Source organism: Megascapheus bottae, chromosome 6 (genome assembly GCF_031878675.1).
Source record: "Megascapheus bottae isolate mThoBot1 chromosome 6, mThoBot2.hap1, whole genome shotgun sequence".
Classification (NCBI taxonomy): Eukaryota; Metazoa; Chordata; class Mammalia; order Rodentia; family Geomyidae; genus Megascapheus; species Megascapheus bottae.
In genome coordinates, this window is record NC_143514.1 from 77,707,687 (window position 1) to 77,731,525 (window position 23,839).

The 23,839-nt window shown below is 47.7% G+C and overlaps 1 protein-coding gene and 1 long non-coding RNA gene across 3 annotated transcripts in view; one reads left to right on the plus strand and one right to left on the minus strand.

The window, feature by feature from the left end:
• Positions 1-19,369, plus strand: part of Mtor (mechanistic target of rapamycin kinase) — a 104,258-nt gene extending 84,889 nt beyond the window's left edge. Inside the window, exons 44-57 of the mRNA XM_090335829.1 lie at positions 573-707; positions 832-1,006; positions 2,869-3,004; positions 3,934-4,081; positions 4,698-4,820; positions 6,868-6,950; positions 9,931-10,003; positions 10,533-10,607; positions 10,850-10,985; positions 12,060-12,125; positions 15,898-15,978; positions 16,593-16,673; positions 17,394-17,499; positions 19,027-19,369. Coding sequence (XP_090191955.1) covers positions 573-707; positions 832-1,006; positions 2,869-3,004; positions 3,934-4,081; positions 4,698-4,820; positions 6,868-6,950; positions 9,931-10,003; positions 10,533-10,607; positions 10,850-10,985; positions 12,060-12,125; positions 15,898-15,978; positions 16,593-16,673; positions 17,394-17,499; positions 19,027-19,042 — 1,434 coding nt within the window. The 3' untranslated portion in view covers positions 19,043-19,369. The remainder of the gene's footprint in view (positions 1-572; positions 708-831; positions 1,007-2,868; positions 3,005-3,933; positions 4,082-4,697; positions 4,821-6,867; positions 6,951-9,930; positions 10,004-10,532; positions 10,608-10,849; positions 10,986-12,059; positions 12,126-15,897; positions 15,979-16,592; positions 16,674-17,393; positions 17,500-19,026) is intronic.
• LOC150062519 (uncharacterized) lies at positions 16,669-21,981 on the minus strand. 2 transcript variants are annotated; one of them, XR_016536014.1, is made up of 5 exons: positions 21,376-21,981; positions 21,163-21,202; positions 17,536-17,590; positions 17,319-17,418; positions 16,669-16,905 (listed from the first exon to the last, which is right to left on the minus strand). It is a non-coding gene; the product is annotated as an uncharacterized LOC150062519 (long non-coding RNA). The 2 variants fall into 2 exon arrangements; XR_016536013.1 differs by lacking the exon at positions 17,536-17,590.
• Between the last annotated feature and the right edge of the window lie 1,858 nt (positions 21,982-23,839).

Genomic DNA, 23,839 nt, shown 5'->3' on the forward strand with positions numbered 1-23,839 from the left:
GTATGTCCTATGAGAGCACAGGAGGACATCAGCCTTCCTCGCATGCCTTCCCTCCATAGCCTTCCTACCAACCCTGAATAGCTCAGTGATCTGAAAACATCAGAAGTGAGCAGGGTATGATGATGGCTTCACTACTGTAGTCCCAGCACTCAGAAGGTTGAATCAGGAAACAAATACACAGGGCTGGGAATGAGGCCCTGAGTTCAGGCCCCAGGACTGGCTAAATAAATAAATAAAGCAAAAACACGAGAAATATACTTAAGTGACAGGAAACCCCCTCCCTCTTCCATGCTGGGGCTGGAACTCAGGGTTTTACCTATGTCAGGCAACTGTGCCACCACTGAGCCATACCCTCGGCTCCCTCCTGAAATTTCAATTGGAAAATCCTGTTTCCTCCAGAAGTCCTCGCATCTCCCTAACTGGCCCTTTGCTAATAAGTCACCCTCACGACCTGGAAGTGCCACATGGGGACTCACCTTTCAGCCACCATAGGCGTGTCAGGGTTTCTGCAGTTTTCATGAGGCTTTTGACCATCTTGCCAACTTAGAAATGCCCCTTGCTTCCCCTCTCAGGCATATGGTCGAGATTTAATGGAGGCCCAAGAGTGGTGCCGAAAGTACATGAAGTCAGGGAATGTCAAAGACCTCACGCAAGCCTGGGACCTCTATTACCATGTGTTCCGACGGATCTCCAAGCAGCTGCCCCAGGTAGGGGCTGCAGCTGTCATCACACACTTTCCTTTCACCCTACAGGCTTTGAGATGAGTAACTGCCTGCATTTAAAAATCTCTTCCTGGAGGCAGCAAACTAAACCTTTGGTAACTATTCACAGCTCACATCCTTGGAGCTGCAGTATGTGTCCCCCAAACTTCTCATGTGCCGGGACCTTGAACTGGCTGTGCCAGGAACATATGACCCCAACCAGCCAATCATCCGCATCCAGTCCATAGCCCCATCCTTACAAGTCATCACGTCGAAGCAGAGGCCGCGCAAGCTGACCCTCATGGGTAAGGACTCCTGTGCTCCCTCCCCTCTCTGACATAGTCTTTGACAGGCTTTAGCTGCCCCGTGTTGGCTGGGATGGGAATGGAGGACAGCCTCTCCCCTGGCTCATCTCCTCAGGGCTCCTCACTCCCTCAGAGCAGTGCTTGTTGAAGTGAGGCTTGTGGTCACGTGCCTGGAGAGGTGATTGTGGAGTCAATGTTGGGGAGGGATGGCGCCATCAGAGAGGCACCAGATATCTGTGATGTCTGTCCCTGAGGGAAGTGACAAAATACTTTGAAGAAGGAGCTTCTGGACTCCTGATTAATTGGGGGGAGTGGGCAGTCCTGGGGTTTGACCTCAGTGCCTGGGTACTGTCCCTGAGCTGCTTTTGCTCAAGGCTAGCTCTCTACCACTTGAGCCACAGGTCTACTTTTGGCTTTTTCTGAGTAGCTAATTGGAAATAAGTCTCATGGACTTTCCTGCCCAGGCTAGCTTCAAACTGAAATCCTCCAATCTCAGCATCCTAAGTAGCTAGGATGACAGATGTAAGCCACCAGCTCCTAGCTGCCTGAATATCGTTTGTTTACTGTCAAACCTCCCTTCCATGGATAATGGTGTGTCAGATGAACTGAATTCACTATTCACTCATTGGACTGAGTATCACTATCCTACTTGGGCCGTTTTGAAGAAGGCCTGATTACTCTGATGGCACTATGACGCATCTTATTCTTTTTATTTTTTAATTGTTTGACCTTGGATGTGATTTTTATTTCTTTATCTCTTAAGCAATTTCCTTGAGGACAGATTTTTTTTTTTTCTTGCCAGTCCTGGGACTTGAACTCAGGGCCTGAGCTCTGTCCTTGGACACTTTTTGCTCAAGGCTAGCACTCTACCACTTGAACCACAGCACCACTTCTGGCCTTTTCTATGTATGTGGTGCCGAGGAATTGAACCCTGGTCTTTGCACAAGCTAGGCAAGCAATCATACCACTAGGCCAAACTCCCGGCCCCCAGATTTTTGTATGTTACCAATCTCTCATACTTCAAATGAGGCATCTCAGTCTTAATATCACTTGTTTTTCAAATGCACTGTTTACCAAACAATACCCGTTAATCATGGTCTACAAGTGATGGCCTCTCCAGAGGCCAGTGTCTACTCAAAAAAAAACAAAAAAAAACCCAACTTGGGTCAGCTAGAAACCAGTAGCTCACACCTCTAATCCTAACTACTCGGGAAGCTGAGATCTGAAGATAGTATTTCAAAGCCAGCCTGTGCAGGAAAGGCTGTGAGCCTCTTCACTGAGCCACCAAAAAGCTGCTGATGCCTGGTATAATCATAACTACTCAAAAGGATAAGATCTGGAGTCCACAGTTTGAAGCCAACCTGGGCAGAAAAGTCCCCTTGAGATTCTTGTCTTGAATTAACCACTTAAACACCAGAAATGGCACTGTGGCTCAGTGTGATAGAGCACTAGCCTTGAGTAAAAGAGCTAAGGGAGACGACACTTAGGCTCTGAGTTTAAGCCCTACAACCAACAAACAACAACAAAAATACTGGAAGTGGAGTTGTGGCTCAAGTGGTCAAGTTCTAGCCTTGAGTGAAAAAAGCTCAAGGACAGTGCCTGGGACCTGAGTTCAAGCCCCAGGACCAGCACCAAAATTAACAAACCAGGGGCCAGATTTGCTGTTAGTTTTGATTTTTGGTGTTTTGTTATTGAAGATGGTTGGTTGGTTGGGGTGTTGTTCAGATCCAAGGTCCTTAATTCACAGGACCAAAAGATTCTTTTAAGTTGCTCTTACAGGATCCTTGGTGGACGCTAGTGGCTTCGGTGAGTGGGTTCCAGACGTTCTCGGGTAGGCTAACTGCCTCTACCCTTCCTTGCAGGTAGCAACGGGCATGAGTTTGTTTTCCTCCTGAAAGGCCATGAAGACCTGCGGCAGGATGAGCGAGTGATGCAGCTCTTTGGCCTGGTCAACACCCTGCTGGCCAATGACCCCACATCTCTGCGGAAAAATCTCAGGTGCTCAGAACACCATGAAAACAGCAAAGCTTTGGGCAGCCTCTGTTTTCTCCTACATCTGTTTATATTATCATGTGCTTGATAAAATAAGTGTGCAGCTAGGCCGGGAGTTTGGCCTGGTGGTAGAGTGCTTGCCTAGCATGCATGAAGACCCGGGTTCAATTCCTCAGTACCACAAACATAGAAAGTGTTGCTGTGGCTCAAGTGATAGAGCTTTAGCTTTGAGAAAACCTGAGGACAGTGCTCAGGCCCTAAGCCCAAGCCCAGGACTGGCAAAAAAAAAAAAAGGGTGCAGCTGGATAACTGGCAAAAGTTGTAAGTACCGAGGTGCCAAACACAAGGAGATTCTCCAGAATTGTGCCTCACTGTGAAATGCCTTCAGGGAAACTCAGAATGTAGCAGTTTGAGATTAGACTGGAGATTCTGTCATCTTAGTGTGTTATTCTGTCTTCTTCATTTAGGAAGCTATTGTCCTCTACCCTTAGAAGTAGTCTCTCTCCCACATAGAGACACAGGGAGGAAGCAGCCATCTTGATGTTGAACTTACCCTCTACAACTGTTGGTTCTGTTGGTATTTTGCTCTAGTCAGCGCCATCTCATACAAGAGTCTGAATCAGGCACCAAGGAGAAAAGAAAAGACTGACTTGATGCTTTTACCCCAGCCATGACGTCATGGGGAGGCCACTGTGGCTCCCACCCTCCACTGTTCTTCATTCTTCACAGAGGGTCCCTCACTACACAGCCCAGGGCATAGAGCATAAAGATAAAGCAGATCCTGAGCTGATCAGCTGCGTAGCAGCGTGGCTCGAGGAGTGGAGCCCCTCCCTAGCAAAGTCAAAACCCAACAGCCTCAAAAAAGAACAAAAAGAAAGGGGGAGGGGGTGCACTTTGTTTACTGCACAATGACCCTGCCTTCCTGTGCGTGCTAGCATCCAGAGATACGCCGTCATCCCTTTGTCCACCAACTCCGGCCTCATTGGCTGGGTCCCGCACTGTGACACGCTGCACGCCCTCATCCGGGACTACCGGGAGAAGAAGAAGATCCTGCTCAACATCGAGCATCGCATCATGCTGCGGGTAGGTGTTGAGGCCACACCGTCCCCGCACCTGAAGCCTTCGCTCCCGCGTGGACATCGCCACTTAGAGATCTTTACCAAAACAACCGTTTTTGAAGAAACCTTAAGGAAGTAAATCCTACAGCAGGTGACCTCTAGGAGTATAGCCTACTGTGCCCAAACTTAGCATGCGCCAGGCCCAGAGTTCTAGCCTTCCCTTCCTCCCCTCCCCCGCGGAGATGACCAAGAGATAAACGGATCCAAAGCCCAGAAATTTGATTTTTAGCACACCAAGCATAAATGTGTTCACCTAATATATAGAAAGCAGGGGCGAAGTCATGGTTAGTAGATGCAGAAGTAATTAGAAAGAGAAGTGTGTGTCACTCTCTTCTGCTTTCACCCCGTTGGGCCTGTGTGAAAGTGAGGCCTGCTGTTCCTCCTTCAGGCTCTGGGCCTTCCTGTGACAGCAGGTTAGTATAGCCATTCCACTTTTCCATTTGTGGTATGAGTTCCTTTCTCCTTTTGGTTGTGGTGGTAAAATTAGAACCCAGTTCTTCCTGGCTCCTCAGGCTTGTTTCATTCTCGTTTATACTGTTGGCTGAGTTATTATCTTACTGATGGTTTGTGTCCTGATTCAGATGGCTCCGGACTATGACCATTTGACACTGATGCAGAAGGTGGAAGTGTTTGAGCACGCTGTCACCAACACAGCTGGGGATGACCTGGCTAAGCTGCTGTGGCTGAAAAGCCCAAGCTCAGAGGTACAGACACCAGGCCCTCCAGGCACTCTATACCCTTGCCCTATGGTGGAACAGGTTTAGATGAAGTGGTTTGTTGTTTTCTACAGTTGCTTATAATAATATGACTTCTATATGTTAAGGAAAATTAGTATTTTTCATATATACATATGCATATATATATGACCCATAACTTCCCTGTTTACTTACTTTAAAAAAAACATTTTCTGTCATGGGACTTGAACTCGGGGCCTGGGTGTTGTTCCTAAGCTCTTCAGCTCAAGGCTACTACCTTGAGCCATGGCTCCACTTCCATATATATTTTTTTTTCTTTTTTCTTTTTTTTTTTTTGCCAATCCTGGGGCTTGAACTCAGGGTCTGAGCACTGTCCTTGGACATGTTTTTGCTCAAGGCTAGTGCTCTGCCACATGAGCCACAGCACCATTTCCGGCTTTTTCTGTGTACGTGGTATGGAGGAATCAAACTGAGGACTTCATGCATGCTAGGTGAGCACATTACCACTAGGCTACACTCCTGGCCCCATAACTTTTTTTTTTTTTTCAGATGATTGTTTAGACTGGACATGGTACCACATGCTTGAAATCTACCACTCATGAAGTTAAGACCAGAGGATCCTCTAGTTTGAGCCCAGCCTTGACTGTATAGAAACACCTTCTCTCAGAAAAATAAACAAAAATGAGTGCTAGTGGCTCACTTTTGTAATCCTAGCTGAGATCTCACTAGGTTGAGATCTGAGGATCACAGTTTACAGACAGCCTAGGCAGGAAATACTGTGAGACTTTCATCTCCAATAAACTCCTTAATAGCCAGAAATAGAAGCTCAAGTGGTATAGCACTGACCTTGAGTAAAGAAAGCTCAAGAGGGCCGGGAGTTTGGCCTAATGGTTAAAGTGCTTGCCTAGCATGCATGAAGACCCGGGTTCGATTCCTTGGTACCACATACATAGAAAAAAGCCGGAAGTGGTGCTGAGGCTTAAGTGGTAGAGCTCTAGCCTTGAGAAAGTCCAAGGACAGTGCTCAGGCCCTGAGCTCAAGCCCAGGACTGGCCAAAAAAAAAAAAAAAAAAAAAAAAAGAAAGCTCAAGAACAGCGCCTAGGCCCTGCAAACGAAAAAGAAGTAGCAGCCAGGTCTGATGGTTAGAATATACCCATAATTTCAGCTGGAGGCCTTGCCTCAAAAACAGAATGTAGGCTGGGAGTTTGGCCTAGTGGTAGAATGCTTGCCTGGCATACACAAAGACCAAGGTTTGATTCCTCAGTACCACATACTTAGAAAAAAAGCCAGAAGTGGTGCTGTGGCTCAAGTGGTAGAATACTAACCTTGAGGAAAAAGCCCAAGGACAGTACTTAGGCACTGAGTTCAAGGCCCAGAACTGTCAAAAAAAAAAAATGCAAACAAAAGAATTGGGGCATGACTCATCTTGCACCCTCCAGGCCCTGGGTTCAACAAGGGGAAAGCGAAGGAGAGGAGAAAGGAAAGAGAAAAGGGATTTTTCTCAGCTTTTATTTGAGTTATATTTTATTTTATTTATTTATTTTTAGGCTAGTTATGGAGCTTGAACTCAAGGCCTGAGCACTGTCCTTGAACTTTTCTCCAAGCCAGAGCTCTACCCTTGAGCCACAGCATCACTTCTGGCTTTTTTCTATGTATGTGGTGCTAAGGAATCAAACCTGGGTCTTTGTGCATGCTAGGCAAGCACTCTACCACTAGGCCAAACTCCCAGCCCTGTCGTTACACTCTTAAATGGATGTCCTGAGTGGATATTTTTATTTATTCAAGTTTTTATGTGACTAAGACAAGCTTACTCACCTAAGCTCAACAAGTTTATAAATAACTTTAATAATAAGCATAGCTTATTATTGTAGATGGAATGTTTATTCTACTGTACATTCTTTTTAATATAATTTTATTATCTTTAAGTAGATACACAAAGGAATTTCAATCCAGTGTGTCAATGTATGAATACAGTGCCTCTTGATCAATGTCCTTCCATTGTTGAAATTATGTTACTAGTGTCCGAACTTTAATTCTCATACTCTCCATGTTGTAGGTATGGTTTGACCGAAGAACCAATTATACCCGCTCTTTAGCAGTCATGTCGATGGTTGGATATATTTTGGGTCTGGGAGATAGGTGAGTGAATTTAATTTGTTTCTTTTAGTCATCTTTCTACCTTGTAGTTTTCTTTTTCTATGAGATTTATGACCCTTTAGTGAATCACTTTGTATTTTATGCTTTAGACCACCTTTCCAGCATCAACCTTAAGTCTCTAGTCTATGTCAACAGAATAATAACATCATACCGGAGAAACACAAAACTATAGTTCCAAAGTGTTCCTTTCCCCATTGGTTAGTTCAGTATAAAAGCCAGGGACTAGTGGCTCATGTCTGTAACGTTAACTTCCCAGGTGGCTGAGAGCTGGAAGATCACAGCTCGGAGCAAATCCAGGCAGAAAAGTCTATGAGATTCTATCTCCACTTAACCATGCTGAAGGCATGGCTTAAATGATACAATACCAACTATAAGCTGAGCAAGAAGGCAGAGAGAGTCTGTGAGGTCCTGAAATCAAGTCATGGAACCAGAAAAAGCCATATTGAATGATTCCTTTTCTTTACTATATACTTAATCACAACTATTACTAAGGCAAATAATTCATAATTCTCTCCCTAGAACTAAAACCAACCAAAATAGTTATGCTTTTTTTTTTCTTTTTTTTTTCTTTTTTTTTTTTTTTTGTCATGGGCTTGAACTCAGGACCTGGACACTTTCCCTTAGCTCTTTTGCTTAAGGCCAGTGTTCCACTACTTTGAGCTACGATTCCACTTCCGGTTTTCTAGTGGCTAACTGAAGATAAGAGGCTCATGGACTTTCCTGCCTGGGCTGGCTTTGAACTGCAGTCCTCAGATCTCAGCCTCCTGAGTAAGGATTACAGGCAGGAGCCACCAGGGCTTGATCTCAGAGCCTGGGTCACCATCCTTGGACTTTATTTTGCTCAAAGCTAGCACTCTACCACTTGAGCCACAGAGCCACTTCCAGCTTTTTCTATGTACGTGGTATGGGGAATCGAATCCAGGACTTTGTGCATGCTACGCAAGTACTCTACCACTAGGCCAAACTCCAGCCCTTGTAATAAATTTATCCAAATGTACAGACTGGGGAAAAAAGAAAACACAAAGGCAACTAGGGAGGAGTTCTGGGCATGGCGCTCAGTGGTGGAGCACTTTCCCAATGTACACAGGCCCTGAATTCAATCCCCAGAATGGTGGGTAGGGACAGGGAGGTCATGGTATTCAGAAATGAACTTACAAGCTAAATGCCAGTGAATCACACCTATAATACTAGCTACTCAGAGGCTGAGAACTGAGGATCACGGTTCAAACCCAGCCTGGGCGAGAGACTCTTATCTCCATCATCACCAATTAACTACCCAAAATGGAAATGGAACTATGGCTTAATTGATAGAGCACTGATCCTGAGCAAAATAGCTCAGGGACAGCACCCAGGCTCTGAATTCAGAGCCCTAGGACCAGCATCACAAAAAAAAAGAAGAGTTGACTCATGAGAATCTTAAGAAAACTGCTCTCACTGGACTCCAGTGGTTCACACTTGTAACCATAGCCACTCGGGAGGCTGAGATCTGAGGATCTGAATTTGAAGCCAGGACTTCATAAATGGAGGGAGGGAGGAGGGACTATATTCTTATTGTCTGCTGTTTTTCTTTCCTTTTCTTTTTTTGCTGGTCATGGGGCTTGAGTTCAGGGCCTGATCATTGTCTCTGAGCTTTCACACTCAAGGATAGCACTCTGTCACTTTGAGCCACAGCACTGCTTCAGGTTTTCAGGTGTTTAATTAGAGATGAGTTTCACAGACTTTCCTGTGTGGCTGGCTTCAAACCATAATCCTCAGACCTTGGCCTCCTGAGTACTGTTCTCTTTTGGAATCATGTTTTGTGCAGTTGAGAATAAAATTACTCTCTGTACCATTGCACCTCCCTCCCCCATTCATTCTTGTTTTTAAAAAATGAGGATAGGGCAGGGAGTGTGGCCTAGTGGTAGAGTGCTCACCTAGTATTCATTCACAAAGCCCTGGGTTCAGTTCCTCAGTACCACAAAAGCCAAAAGTGGTGCTGTGGCTCAAAGGGTAGAATGATAGCCTTGAAAAACCATAGGACAGTGCTCAGGCCCTGAGTTCAAGCCCTAGAACTGGCAAAAAAAAAATCCCATCCCCAAAAAAAATCAGCCTGCTAGATGATCCTATGTAGACTGGCTTAGGGGTTCAAGCAGTCTAGTCCTACAACAGCTATGCAGTTGGAGAGACAGAGCTGGGTCACTGGGCCACTGTCATATCTGTCAGAATCTACTTATCCTGGGGTTTGAACTCAGGGCCTGAGCACTGTTCTTAAGCTTTCTCAAGGCTAGAGCTCTACCACTTGAGCCACATCACCACTTCCAGCTTTTTTTCTATGTATGTGGTACCCAGGAATTGAACCCAGGTCTTCATGCATGCTAAGCAATCACTCTACCACTAGGCCAAATTCCTGGCCCAAAGCAAATGCTTTTAAATCTTCATTTCAGCTTGCAAGCCCTTTTCTGGAAAAGGCTAGATAGTAAATATTTAAGGCTTTGGAGGTCTCTGGTCATAAGTGCTCACCTGTTCAATCATGGCACAGAAGCTGCTTGAAAGAAACCAGGGAGCGAGGCGAGGCTGTATGCCAGTACAGTCTGACTTATTCCAAGGCAGGCAGGGGACAGACTTGCCTGGTGACTGTAATGGAATTTCACATTCTTCTTTTTTTCTTTTTTTCTGTTGGTCCTGGAATTTGAACTCTAGGCCTGGGAGCTGTCCCTGAGCTCTTCAGCTCAAGGCTACCACCCTATCCCTTGAGCCACAGCACCACTTCCTGTTTTCTGGTGATTAATTGGAGATAAGTCCCATGAATCGAAAATCATGCCCATGCCAGGCTGGCTTTGAACCGTAATCCTCAGATCTCAGTCTCCTGAGTAGCGAGGATTACAGACATGAGCCACCACACCTGGCCTGGTATTTCACATTCTTGTTGCTTCATTCATCAATGCTTATCTGTGATTTCTGCTCTCATTTGTGTTTCTCAAAGACACCCATCCAACCTGATGCTAGACCGTTTGAGTGGAAAGATCCTGCACATCGACTTTGGGGACTGCTTTGAGGTGGGCACAGTTCCAGAACTCTTTGGAAAGCTCACCCTGCTGTAGGCAGACTTAACCCAAGAGGCCCCTGTCATGCTGTTTCTCTTCCTGCCAACATGATGAAAAGTCAGTCTTAGTGATGGAGTCTAGCCTGTGGTTAGCCTACAGCCCCTGTAGTCAAGGACCTCTGGCTATATACCCTCCCTACTGAGAAGAAGCATTAATCTTAAATCCCTAGTTTTTACCACCAGAATAATTCCATCACACTGGACAGACGTAAAACTATAGTTCCAAAGAATTACTTTCTGGCTTTCTGGATTTTTTAGTTTTTTTGTGTATGTTGTCTTGGTTTGTATCTGGCTTTTTAGGCATCTTTTGAATCCTTATGATAAATGTCCTCCCTGCCCTCTAGCTCCTTTCCATGCTAAATTTCCTACACTGAAATGAGACAGAAGCAAGCAATGCACAGAAAGGCCACCTGTTTCACCTCCCATTAGCTGAAGGCAAGCATCTAATCATGGATTCCCGTTCTTTCTTCATGACCCTATAGGTTGCTATGACCAGAGAGAAATTTCCAGAGAAGATTCCATTTAGGCTAACAAGGATGTTGACCAATGCCATGGAGGTGAGGAGATGCTGATGACAAGCACGTAGGAAATAGGGCCGGCACACTTCCAGTGTCCTCTGACCATACTTCCTTGCTAGTGCTCCCTGGGTCCTGAGTATCTCTGTGGTGGCCCCTCTTTTTTCCCTTTGTGTTAGGAATGGCCTTTGAAAGCCTTAGCTCTGCATGTCACATCTGGTCTCTTGGTTTGGGCCACAAGGTACCAGTGAGTCACCCTTAGTACTAGGCTGTGGCTTCCCCAGGTTACAGGTCTGGATGGCAACTACAGAATCACATGCCACACGGTGATGGAAGTGCTTCGGGAACACAAGGACAGTGTCATGGCTGTGCTGGAAGCCTTTGTCTATGACCCCTTGCTGAACTGGAGACTGATGGACAGTGAGTATTATCTGTGGCTGGGTCTGGGGTTGGGACCCTCCCTAAATAGAATATCTGACACATGACACTTAGCACTGTCCTTGGGCTTTCTCAAGGCTAGAGCTCTACCACTTGAGCCTCAGCACCTCTTCCAGCTTTTTTTCTATGTATGTGGTACCGAGGAATTGAACTTGGGTCTTCTTGCATGCTAGGCAAGCACTCTACCACTAGACCAGATTCCCAGCCAGTTTTGTTCAGTCATGAGACTTGAACTCAGGGCCTGGGCACTCTCCCTTAGCTTTTTTTGCTCAAGGCTCGCACTCCACTATTGTGAGCCACAGCGCCACTCGCAGTGTTCTGGTGGTTAATTGGAGATCAGAGTCGCATGCTCTTTCCTGCCTGGGCTGGCCTTGCACTGCGATCCTCAGATTCCATCCTCCTGAGTAGCTAGGATGACAGGCAGGAGCCACTGGCATCTGGCTCATTCTATGGCTCTTTAAGGTAGGGCGTGTATCCTAGTGCTCTTTATTCTGGGCTGTTGAACTAGAATTTTATTAAGAAATGCAAACCGTTGTGATTTGAGGCAACAGTATCTTTGGCTATTTTTTGTTTCTTTTCCTAGACATTTACTAACAAGAGCCTTCTAACCCACTGCGGTTAAATCAGACTTCTTTCTCCTTTGCTACCTGTATTATATCATCAGGTCTAAATCTGTGGCCTGAGGCATCTGTACCTAGTTGCAAGTCCTATGCTAACACTTCCTGCCCTCTTACTCCTGAGGATTAGGGTTTTGTTCATTCTTCAGCATTATAGCTTTTGGGGAAAAATTTTTTTATACTTTTATGATGATTAGACAATAACAGCCAGGCACTGGTGGCTCATGCCTGTAGCCCTAGGTACTCAGGAAGCTGAGATCTAAGGATTGAACACACCAGAAAACTGGAAGTAGAATTGTGGCTCTAGAACTAGCCTTAAGCAAAAGAACTCAGAGACAGCCCTAGGCCCCACAATCAAAAAGGGAGAGAAAGAGGGCAGGGGGGCGGGAGAGAGAATAACCTACAAAGTTTTGAGCATTTTTACTCTTTCTTTTTCTAGCAAATACCAAAGGCAACAAACGATCCCGAACGAGGACGGATTCCTACTCTGCAGGCCAGTCAGTAGGTGAGTGCATGCCAGGGGAAGTAACACGTGTTGTCCCGGGTCCCCGTGCCTCTCACATGGAAGAGGTTGTGGCTGTATTAGCAGGCAAGATGTAAAGTGGTCATGCCTGCTGAATATGAAGGTCAGTGAGTTTTCTCTGGATGGTGATAGTCTGGCAGAGATACAATACTCCTAACATATTAACCCACGGGCTTATTGAACTTCCAGGATGAGGTCAAAAATTCACTAAGTGCTAAGCCCCTAGTACATGTTTTTCTTACTGCCTGGCAAGATGGAACAGATACCTCAGACTGAAATTCTTATTAGACTGTCTGATCTTAATCTGTCTATAAAAATACAGGTACTCAGGTATGATGGCACATGCCTGTAATCCCATCACTTAGAAAGCAGAGGCAGGATTGGGATTGTTAGTTTGAAGTCAGCAGTGGGCACACAGTGAGACTCTGTCTCAATAAACATGAGGCCAATTATCACTGACTCACCTGCAATTCTAGCTACTCAGGAAGCTAAGATCTGAGGATCCAGGTTCACAGCCAGACCAGGCAGGAAAGTCTGTGAGACTCTTACCTCTAATTAACAAGCAGGGACAGTGCCAAGACTTTTGAGTTCAAGCCCTAGGACACACACACACACACACACACACACACACACACACACACACACACACACACACACACACACACACACACACACACACACACACACACACACACACACACACACACACACACACACACACACGTACGTACGTACGTGAAGTGTGGCTGGATGCCAGAGGGTCTCATCTATAATCCTAGCCACTCAGAAGACTGAGATCTAGAAGATTACAATTCACAGCTAGCCCAAGTAGAAAAGCCTGTGGGATTCCATGTCCAGTGCAGATGCATCTGAAGTGGTACAGCAACTGCCTTGAGCAAGATTACAAAGCCCTGAGGTTAAGCCCTGGTACTAGCAAGAAAGAAAGAAAGGTGTGTTCTGTGTGTGTGTGTGTGTGTGTGTGTGTGCGCGTGTGTGTGTGTGCGCGTGTGTGTGTGTGCGCGTGTGTGTGTGTGTGTGTGCGCGTGCGTGTGCACTGTGTCTAGACCACAAATGTTCCTTTGTTTTATTTGGTCTTGTTTTTCTGTACTGAAGATGGAGCCAAGAGCCTATTGCCTGTTAGTTAGGCAAGTATTCTGTCACTGAGCTGAGCTCCATCCCAATCTTTCAAGCTTATTAACAGCTCAGAAATGGTGACATAGAAACAGCAGAGCTACGCTTACATTGCTTGGAGAAGCCCAGGGAACTTTTATCTCCAGGAGTGTCCTTCGTAGCCAGGACCCTCCAAAAGCCAGAGTACTTCAGAGCGTTGAACCTTTTGGGGCGTGTTGCAGTGTTGCTATTTGGCTCTGTCTAGTCTCCTCTCTTCCCATCCCCTTTTTTTCTCTCACAGGATCTTAACTTAGTTCACACTTTGGGAAATACTGTTGCATGCAGAAAAGTAAATATTCTTTACAAATTCTTGCAATAATGAGAAAAAGAAGTAGCAGCCAGGTCCGATGGTTAGAATATACCCATGATCTCAGCTAGAGGCCTTACCTCAAAAACAAAATGTGGGCTGGGAGTTTGGCCTAGTGATAGAGTGCTTGCCTAGCATGCACGAAGACCGGGGTTCGATTCCTCAGTACCACATACATAGAAAAAAAGCCAGAAGTGGTGCTGAGGCTCAAGTGGTGGACCACTAGCCTTGAGGAAAAAGCCCAAAGACAGTGCTCAGATGCTGTCAAGGCCCACGACTGTCAAAAAAAAAATAGAACTGAGTATATGTACGTGGAATGGGGGAGCGGTGGGTAGCCTCGAGCAGTAGCATCCTCACCCAGCAGGCCTTCCTCATGGGGAGGCCCTTCCTCATGGGGATCCCCGATGTTGGATCTGTTATGGCCTCAAGTCCCTATGAATGCTGGTTTGGCTCCCATGAACAACCATGGGAGCCCAGGCAGGGGCTTCATTTTGAACTATAGCGGTGAGGCAACACCGTGGAGGGGGCATTGACCATTTATCCTGATGAGGGGATGGAATCTGGATGGCTGGATAGAAGACTGTTTCATAGGCATGTGTGGTGTCACCTGTGGACAGAATAGGCTGTGCCCTGGTGCTAGGGATTGAACCCAGGGCACGCCACGTTCTGTGCAAGCGCTCTAACACTGATCTGAGACCTTGTGCAAATGACTGGTCTAATTTATAGTGTGCTGTCACTAATTGGTTTTATTATCAGGGCCACCTCAGGAGTACATTTCGGGGGGCTATTGGAGCTTTGAGTTAGGGCTGCTTTTGCATAGTTTTTTTCCACTCAGGCTGGTGCTCTACCACTTGAGCCAACATCAACTTCCAGCCTTTTACTGGTTCATTATTGATAAGGGTCTAACAGATTTTTCCTGCCCAGAATGGCTTTGAACCTCAGATCTCAGATCTCTCCTGGGGTTGTTTGTTGTGTTTTTGCCAATGCCTGGGCACTGTCCCTGAGCTTGTTTTGCTCAAGGCTAGCACTGTACCACTTTAGCCACAACGCCACTTTGTTTTTTCTGTTGATGTGGTACTGAAGAATCGAACTCAGGGCTTCATACATGCTAGGCAAGCACTCTATCACTTAGCCACATTCCCAGCCCCTGAATACGTTATTAAGTGACTCTTGTATGCTGCCCACAAGTACAGAGTCAGTTAAAATAAGTAGTTTTGGTTGCACCAAATGTAATAGTCCTGATTGTGCATATATACCTTAAAAATGAAGACACATGGACTGAGGTGGGGCGTGGCTCAAGTGGTAGAGCACTTGCCTAGCAAGCACAGGGCTGAGTTCAATTCCCAGTGCTGCCCAGAATGTCAAGTAGGGGGATCATTGTCTTAACTTTCATTTGGAAATGGCAGTTTTTGAATACTTCCCCCCCAGTCTTGGGTTTTGAACTCAGGGCCTGGGCACTGCCCCTGAGCTTCTTTTGCTCAACACTCTACTACTTGAGCCACAGTTCTACTTCTGGCCTTTTCCGTTTATGTGGTATTGAGGAATGGAGCCCATGGCTTTATGCATTCGAGGCAAGCACTCTACCATGAGACCACATTCCCAGCCCTAACGCAACTCTTGATTCTTCTCTGCTGAAGACCGTATCAGACTTTTTCTACTCATGACTGATATGCACATTTTCTGAAGGCTCTTCAGTCATATGTGAACTATTTCAATGATAGCTTTCTTATATAACTATCTGTTTTTATCTGAACATGTTTTAACTCTGGGCTTTTAATTTGTGCTTCTGTTCTCCACATTAGAAAACTGAATTCATACTATTGGCTTAAAAATGTATGTTTCCATTCTGATAAACACTATATTCTTTTTTTTTTTTTGCCAGTCCTGGGCTTGAGCTCAGGGCCTGAGCACTGTCCTTGGACTTTCTCAAGGCTAGAGCTCTACCACTTGAGCCTCAGCACCACTTCCGGCTTTTTTCTATGTATGTGGTACCGAGGAATCGAACCCGGGTCTTCATGCATGCTAGGCAAGCACTTTAACCACTAGGCCAAACTCCCGGCCCTAAACACTATATTCTTCAGTAATAACTCACATTTGATGGCTTTATAGATGTAAGAACTTAGAAATGAATAAAGAGTAACATAAAGCTTTCTCCTCTCCCATGAGGTCATTAGGGCAGGTGTTAAAGGAATGCAGTATGTGAAAAATTAGAAGCTAACACCAACAACGGCTTCTTAGTTGTTTGAACTTTTCTACTAATTTATTTTTCCCCCCTAGAAATTTTGGACAGTGTGGAACTTGGGGAACCAGCTCATAAGAAAACAGGGACCACAGTGCCAGAATCTATTCATTCTTTCAGTAAGTTCACCCTCTGAGGAACTGCACCAATGACTCAAATCATTGAGAAAGTACCAGGTATCCTTGAGCACAAAGAGGCTCAGGAATAGTGCCCAGGCTCTGAGTTCAAGCCCCAGGACTGACAAAAAGCAAAGGGAGGGAGAGACGGAGGGACGGAGGGGTGAAGTGGGAGGATGTGAGGGCTCAGCAAGATGAGGCAACAAAATCGCTTGTGAGAAGAAAGGCTCCATGAATTTCTCCTTGAATTCTGAGGACAAAGATGGGCACCAAGGAAGAACCAGTCAACATCCACAAAAATGATGGATAAGCAGGGAGCCGGGCAGTGGTTCACGCTGTCATCCTGGCTACTCAGGAGGCTGAGATCTGAGGGTCCAGGTTCAAAGCCAGCCTGGCACAAAAGGACCTGAGACTCATCTCCAGTGAACCTCTAGAAAAAGGGGAAGTGGGGCTGTGGTTCAAGGGGTAGGGCGGTAGCCTTGAGCTGAATTGCTCAGGGACAGCGCCCAGGCCGCCCCAGGACCACAATAATTTTTTTTTTAAATGATAAGCAGGAGCCCCTAGAATCTGCGATGGTGAGCTAATCCTGCTGGTATTTCTGCTTTTGTGCATTCCAGTTGGAGACAGTTTGGTGAAGCCCGAAGCCCTCAATAAGAAAGCTATTCAGATTATTAACAGGGTTCGAGACAAGCTCACAGGTACATATGCTTGTTCAGATGCACTTTCAGTACGGGACATCTAGGGGAGCAGCCCTACTCTGGAGTGGGTGGTCAACACCTCCAGTGGTGTGGTGAACAGGCTTCAGCCTCCTGTGGCTCTTGCAGTGCCTCAGGCCAGCCGTGGGGCACCTCCTCCGCTTCTCCTGATGATGATCAATTTTACTTAGAGTTCACTTCATCTCATTTAACTCAGGAGGCGAGTAAAGTTCGGCTGGAATATGGATGGAGTCCAAAATCAGCCAACTCGATGACTATGTGTCACCACTGTCACTGTAATGTGATGCTCGAGTTCTGACCACTCAGGCTTTTCCTATCTAAGGGGTTGGGACAGTGGCTGGGGAGAGGAGTGTGTTTTGGACAAAGAGCCACTCTGGTCATTTTTCTTGCACTGGGAGAGATGTAACATGGAGAGTGGACACTCACTTCCTATGTGACCTGAGCCCCCTCAGAGGGAAGGAAAGGTCACATGAGACCCTCCCTGGGCACTGGGCTTTTCAGTCAGGTGACAGTGATAAGCACCCATACCTGCTATATTCTCAGAAACAATCCTAGAGAAAAGACCCCCATTCCAGAGCTGCCCTCCAGTCCAACACCTCCCCCGCCAGGCGCACGCAGGTGCCTCACCAGGGCAGGAAGTTGGCCAGAAGGAACCAGAGTGCATTAGCAGCAGGTGTGAGTGTTTGTGCTTGTCCTCCGCAGGTCGAGACTTCTCTCATGACGACACCTTGGATGTTCCAACACAAGTAGAGCTGCTCATCAAACAAGCCACGTCCCATGAGAACCTCTGCCAGTGCTACATTGGCTGGTGAGTGCGATCCCGGGGGCCAGAGCTTGCACTCACCAGCGGTGCTTCTTCTTCCACAAGGGAGGACACAGAAAAGGGGGCAGGGGGAGCACTGTTTAGGGGGCAAGCACCAAACTAAGTTAAAATTGCAAGAAGCAGGGTGCTGGTTGTTCACACCTACCATCCTGGCTACTTGAGGCTGAGCTCTGAGGGCCACACTTGGGTTTTGTTTGTTTTGTGTTTGTTTTGTCAGTTGTGGGGCTTGAACTCTGGGCCTGGGCACTGTCCCTGAGCTCTTCAGCTCAAGGTTACCACCCTACCCCATGAGCCATAACGGCCACTTCCATTTTCCTGGTGGTTAATTGGAGATCAGCAGAGTTTCACAGGCTTTAGTACCCAGGCTGGCTTTGAACTGCAATCCTCTGATCTTAGCCTCCTGAGTAGCTAGAATTACAGGCATGAGCCACTGTGCCCGGCTGAGGATCACAGTTTGAAACCAGCACAGGCAGGAAAGTCCATTAGACTTCTTCCAGTGAACTTCCAAAATGTCAGAAGTGGAGCTGTGGCTCAAGTAGTAGAGCTCCAGCCTTGAGTTAAAGAAAAAAAGCTCTGGACAGTGCCCAGGCCCAGAGTTCAAGCCTCAGAGCTGGCATCAATTTTTTTTTGTTTGTTTCTTTTTTCTTTTTCTTTTCTGCATTAAGAAAAGTGGCTTAAACTATATAGTACAACCGCTTGTTAGTTTATTTGTGAAGGTTCTTTTGGGGTTTTTTTTTTTTTGCCAGTCCTGGGCTTGGGCTCAGGGCTTGAGCACTGTCCTTGGACTTTCTCAAGGCTCGAGCTCTACCACTTGAGCCTCAGCACCACTTCCAGCTTTTTGCTATGTATGTGGGGTACCGAGGAATTGAACCCGGGTCTTCATGCATGCTAGGCAAGCACTCTACCACTAGGCCAAACTCCCGGCCCGGTTCTTCTGGGTTTTTAAAGACAGGAAGGACATAGGAAAAGACCCCAGATCATAGAGACAGAGCAGAAGATGAAAAGACGGATGCTCGGGAAGCATAGCCTCCAGCCCTTGATGAATTGCTGAGGCATCAGAAACTTGAGACAGGAGATTCAAAAATGTCCTTGAAGCCTGGAGGGGTGGCTCACACCTATAATCCTAGCTACTCAGGAGGCTGAGATCTGAGGATCACAGTTCAAAGCCAACCTGAGCACAAAAGTCTTTATCTCCAATTAACAGCCAGAAAACTGAAAACTGGAAATGGCGCTGAGGCTCAAGGGGTAGGGCGGTAGCCTTGAACTGAAGAGCTCAGGGACAGCGCCCAGGCCAGGGTTCAAGCCCCGAGACAAAAAAAAAAAAAATGTTTTTTTTTTAATTAAAAAAATGTCCTTGAGGGCCCTCACTAGTGCTAGCTTTCCATGGGAAATGTCACCGAAAGCCCTAGGATCTGCGGGAGGAACGGCTCGGGGCTGTCAGCCAGTGGGATGTAGCGACTCTCTGAAGAGGCTCAGCGAGCTAAGCTCTTCCTTTGCTGTCCACTCTCCTAGGTGTCCCTTCTGGTAGCAGGAGCCCAGCGTGCCACAGCGTCTCCTCTGAGGCCTTTCTTTGTACTTTGCTCTGTGCTTCCACTAAACTGAAACTGTGGTCAAAAAGTTCAACCTTATTACATATTTTGAAATGTAAATGAAAAGAACTACTGTATACTCCAAGTTGGTTTGAACCAACTTCCTAGCTGCTGTTGAAGAAGTTAAGGTCAGAAACACAAGGCTTGATTGAATTCCCAGACAGTGAAACACAATTATACTACATACATCAAGCCATTGATGGGGGGGGGGACGGGACAGAAGATCCATAACTTAGAAATACGGGTTTTGACTTAAGAGAGCTCATTGTAAGCTCATTGTAAGTTACTGACAGACCAGCCTGCTCATCCCTGTCCTGTCCGTGGGACACAGCAAACCCAGCACAGTCGACCCTGGACCGGAAGGAAGAGAAGCCGCCTTCAGTGCTCTGCCCACCCTCTTACCTCAGTGTCCCTGGACAGCAGCAGCATTTGCAGGATGGGACAAAATGGGTGACAACTGACTGAGCAATGCTGCAACTCCCTTCAGTACAGGACCTCCCCACCAAATGGGGCACAGGACCTCACGGCACAGTAGAGCCCACTCCAGTCCTGTGGCTCGGAGCAGGGACTCTGAGCACAAGGTCTGCCCTGGAGGAGCTCAACATGGAGAAAGACATACTAGAGCGGGTGGGGACTGTGAGGGAGGAAGTACTCTAATGCACAAGTACAGAGTGCAGCCACTGTCTACACATCACGTATCAGAATAGTTTTTGTGCCAATAAAAGAGATGAAATTTTAAAAACATGCACATGACTGGGTTTTAATTTATAATTATTAATAAATTCTTAAAGGGAAGCTGGGCACCAGTGCCTCGCACCTGTAATCCTAGCTAATCAGGAGGCTGACATCTGAGGATCAAGATTCAAAGCCGGCCCGGGCATTAAAGTATATGAGAGTCTCATCTCCAATTAACCACCAGAAAACCAGATGTGGCGCTGTTGCTCAACCATTTCAGGTATACTGCGCAGGTCCTGAGTTCAAGTTCTACCACTGATAAAAAAAATTCTAGCTGGTTATGGTGGGCTCACACCTGTAACCCTAGCTACTCAGGAGACAGAGATCTGAGGATTGCGGTTCAAAGCCAGCCCAAGCACTAAAGAACATGAAACTCATCACCAATTAACCTCTTTTAAAAAAAAAAAAAAAAAAAAAGCAGGAAGTGGCTCAAGGGGTAGAGTGGAAGACTTGAGCTGAAAAGCTCAAGGACAACACCTATGCCCAGAGGTGAGGTGGTTGCCTTGAGCTAAAAAGCTCTGGGACAGTGCCCAGGACAAGTTCAAGCCCCAGGACGCACCCCCCCCCCAAAAAAAAACCAATCTATAAATGGCACTGTGGCTCAAGGGGTAGGGGGAGAGCTTTGCGCTGAAGGGCTCGGGGATAATGCCCAGGCCAAGAGTTCAAGTCACATGACCAACAAAAAGAATTCTTAAATGGGACAGTAGACTACTTGCCTGACACGCACAAGGTCTTAGGTTTTGTTCTCAGCACCATACACACACACACACACACACACACACACACACACACAAAACGACTTATCCCTTCAGTGTTATTAGTGTTTATTACTAGGGACTACAGAGAAGACAAGGATACTGTATAAAAGAGACAGCCTACCACAGAGAGAATGGCCCAAAGTACTGAGTTACACAAGCCCACAGGTGGAAGTGACAATTCTGCTGCCACCCCTGGAAAAGCACAGTGAAAGAGTCCATTTGGGGTGTTTTGTTTTTGTTTTTTGCCAGTCCTGGGCTTGAGCTCAGGGCCTGAGCACTGTCCTTGGACTTTCTCAAGGCTAGAGCTCTACCACTTGAGCCTCAGCACCACTTCCGGCTTTTTTCTATGTATGTGGTACCGAGGAATCGAACCCGGGTCTTCATGCATGCTAGGCAAGCACTTTAACCACTAGGCCAAACTCCCGGCCCTTTGCCGTGGGTCTTAAAGGAGTGGTAGTTTGTCACATGAAAAAATTAGGTACATTGCTGGCATCAGAGGAAACACCGAACACCAAGATTTCAAAGCCTGAGACCTGCAGCACGCATGCACACCACCCAAATCTTACCAGCAGTCCTCATGGCTCAGCATGCATGGCTTGGTGGTTACTGGAAAATAAAAGGAACAACTAAGAAGTCTAGCAAGGAAAACCATACACATCTTACCAGGTGCCAATTCAAAACTACCTGAGATAGCAGAAAGATAGACAAACCCCCACCTCCAGTTAACAATCAAAAAGCCAAACTCAACAAGAACCAGTGTCTCAGGCATGCAATCCTACCTATTCAGGAGGCTGATATCTGAGGATCACAGTTCAAAGCCAGCCCAGGCAAGAAAGTCTGTGAAACCAAAAAGCCAGAAGTAGAGTTATGGCTCAAGTGGTAGAGAACTAACCTTGAGGAAAAAAAGCTCAGTGCCCAGGCCCTGCCTTATTAAGTCCCAAGAACAAAACAGACTTGCAAGGCACTGATGGCTCGAGCCTACAATCTAAAGCCAGTCTAGGCAAGAAGAAAGTCGTCTAGACTCTTATCTCCAAGTAACCACCACAAGGCCAGAAGTGGAGCTGCGGCTCAAGTGGTGGAGCTCCAGCCATGAGAAAGCACAAGGACAGTGCTCAGGCCCTGAGTTCAGGCACCAAGACTGGCAAAAAGAAGCCAATACTCATTACTAGAATTCAGAGGCAATATTAAATTGTCGTGTGTGTGTGTGTGTGTGAACAGGCTTGAACTTCGGGCGTCCCACTTGGTTTTCTTGCTATAGGCCAGCACTTCGCCACCTGAGCTACTCCTCCGACCTGTCGTTTTGCTTGTTAACAGGAAACGGAGGCCTCCCCAGATCTCAACCTCCAGAGCAGAAGGGATGACTGACAGGCGGAGGCCTCCCCAGATCTCAACCTCCAGAGCAGAAGGGATGACTGACAGGCGGAGGCCTCCCCAGATCTCAACCTCCAGAGCAGAAGGGATGACTGACAGGCGGAGGTCTCCCCCAGATCTCAACCTCCAGAGCTGAAGGGATGACTGACAGGCGGAGGCCTCCCCCAGATCTCAACCTCCAGAGCAGAAGGGATGACTGACAGGAGGCCTCCCCCAGATCTCAACCTCCAGAGCAGAAGGGATGACTGACAGAAGGAGGCCTCCCCCAGATCTCAACCTCCAGAGCTGAAGGGATGACTGACAGGCGGAGGCCTCCCCAGATCTCAACCTCCAGAGCAGAAGAGATGATGGGCGGAGGCCTCCCCCAGATCTCAACCTCCAGAGCAGAAGGGATGATGGGCGGAGGCCTCCCCAGATCTCAACCTCCAGAGCAGAAGGGATGATGGGCGGAGGCCTCCTCAGATCTCAACCTCCAGAGCAGAAGGGATGATGGGCGGAGGCCTCCCCAGATCTCAACCTCCAGAGCAGAAGGGATGACTGACAGGCGGAGGCCTCCCCAGATCTCAACCTCCAGAGCAGAAGGGATGACTGACAGGCGGAGGCCTCCCCAGATCTCAACCTCCAGAGCAGAAGGGATGACTGACAGGCGGAGGCCTCCCCAGATCTCAACCTCCAGAGCAGAAGGGATGACTGACAGGCGGAGGCCTCCCCAGATCTCAACCTCCAGAGCAGAAGGGATGACTGACAGGCGGGGAGGCCTCCCCAGATCTCAACCTCCAGAGCAGAAGGGATGACTGACAGGCGGAGGCCTCCCCCAGATCTCAACCTCCAGAGCAGAAGGGATGACGGGCGGAGGTCTCCCCAGATCTCAACCTCCAGAGCAGAAGGGATGACTGACAGGTGGAGGCCTCCCCAGATCTCAACCTCCAGAGCAGAAGGGATGACGGGCGGAGGTCTCCCCAGATCTCAACCTCCAGAGCAGAAGGGATGACTGACAGGTGGAGGCCTCCCCAGATCTCAACCTCCAGAGCAGAAGGGATGACTGACAGGCGGAGGCCTCCCCAGATCTCAACCTCCAGAGCAGAAGGGATGACGGGCGGAGGTCTCCCCAGATCTCAACCTCCAGAGCAGAAGGGATGACGGGCGGAGGCCTCCCCAGATCTCAACCTCCAGAGCAGAAGGGATGACTGACAGGCAGAGGCCTCCCCCAGATCTCAACCTCCAGAGCAGAAGGGATGACTGACAGGCGGAGGCCTCCCCAGATCTCAACCTCCAGAGCAGAAGGGATGACTGACAGGTGGAGGCCTCCCCAGATCTCAACCTCCAGAGCAGAAGGGATGACGGGCGGAGGTCTCCCCAGATCTCAACCTCCAGAGCAGAAGGGATGACTAACAGGCGGAGGCCTCCCCAGATCTCAACCTCCAGAGCAGAAGGGATGACTGACAGGCGGAGGCCTCCCCAGATCTCAACCTCCAGAGCAGAAGGGATGACTGACAGGCGGAGGCCTCCCCAGATCTCAACCTCCAGAGCAGAAGGGATGACTGACAGGCGGAGGCCTCCCCAGATCTCAACCTCCAGAGCAGAAGGGATGACTGACAGGCGGAGGCCTCCCCAGATCTCAACCTCCAGAGCAGAAGGGATGACTGACAGGCGGAGGCCTCCCCAGATCTCAACCTCCAGAGCAGAAGGGATGACGGGCGGAGGTCTCCCCAGATCTCAACCTCCAGAGCAGAAGGGATGACTGACAGGCAGAGGCCTCCCCAGATCTCAACCTCCAGAGCAGAAGGGATGACTGACAGGTGGAGGCCTCCCCAGATCTCAACCTCCAGAGCAGAAGGGATGACGGGCGGAGGTCTCCCCCAGATCTCAACC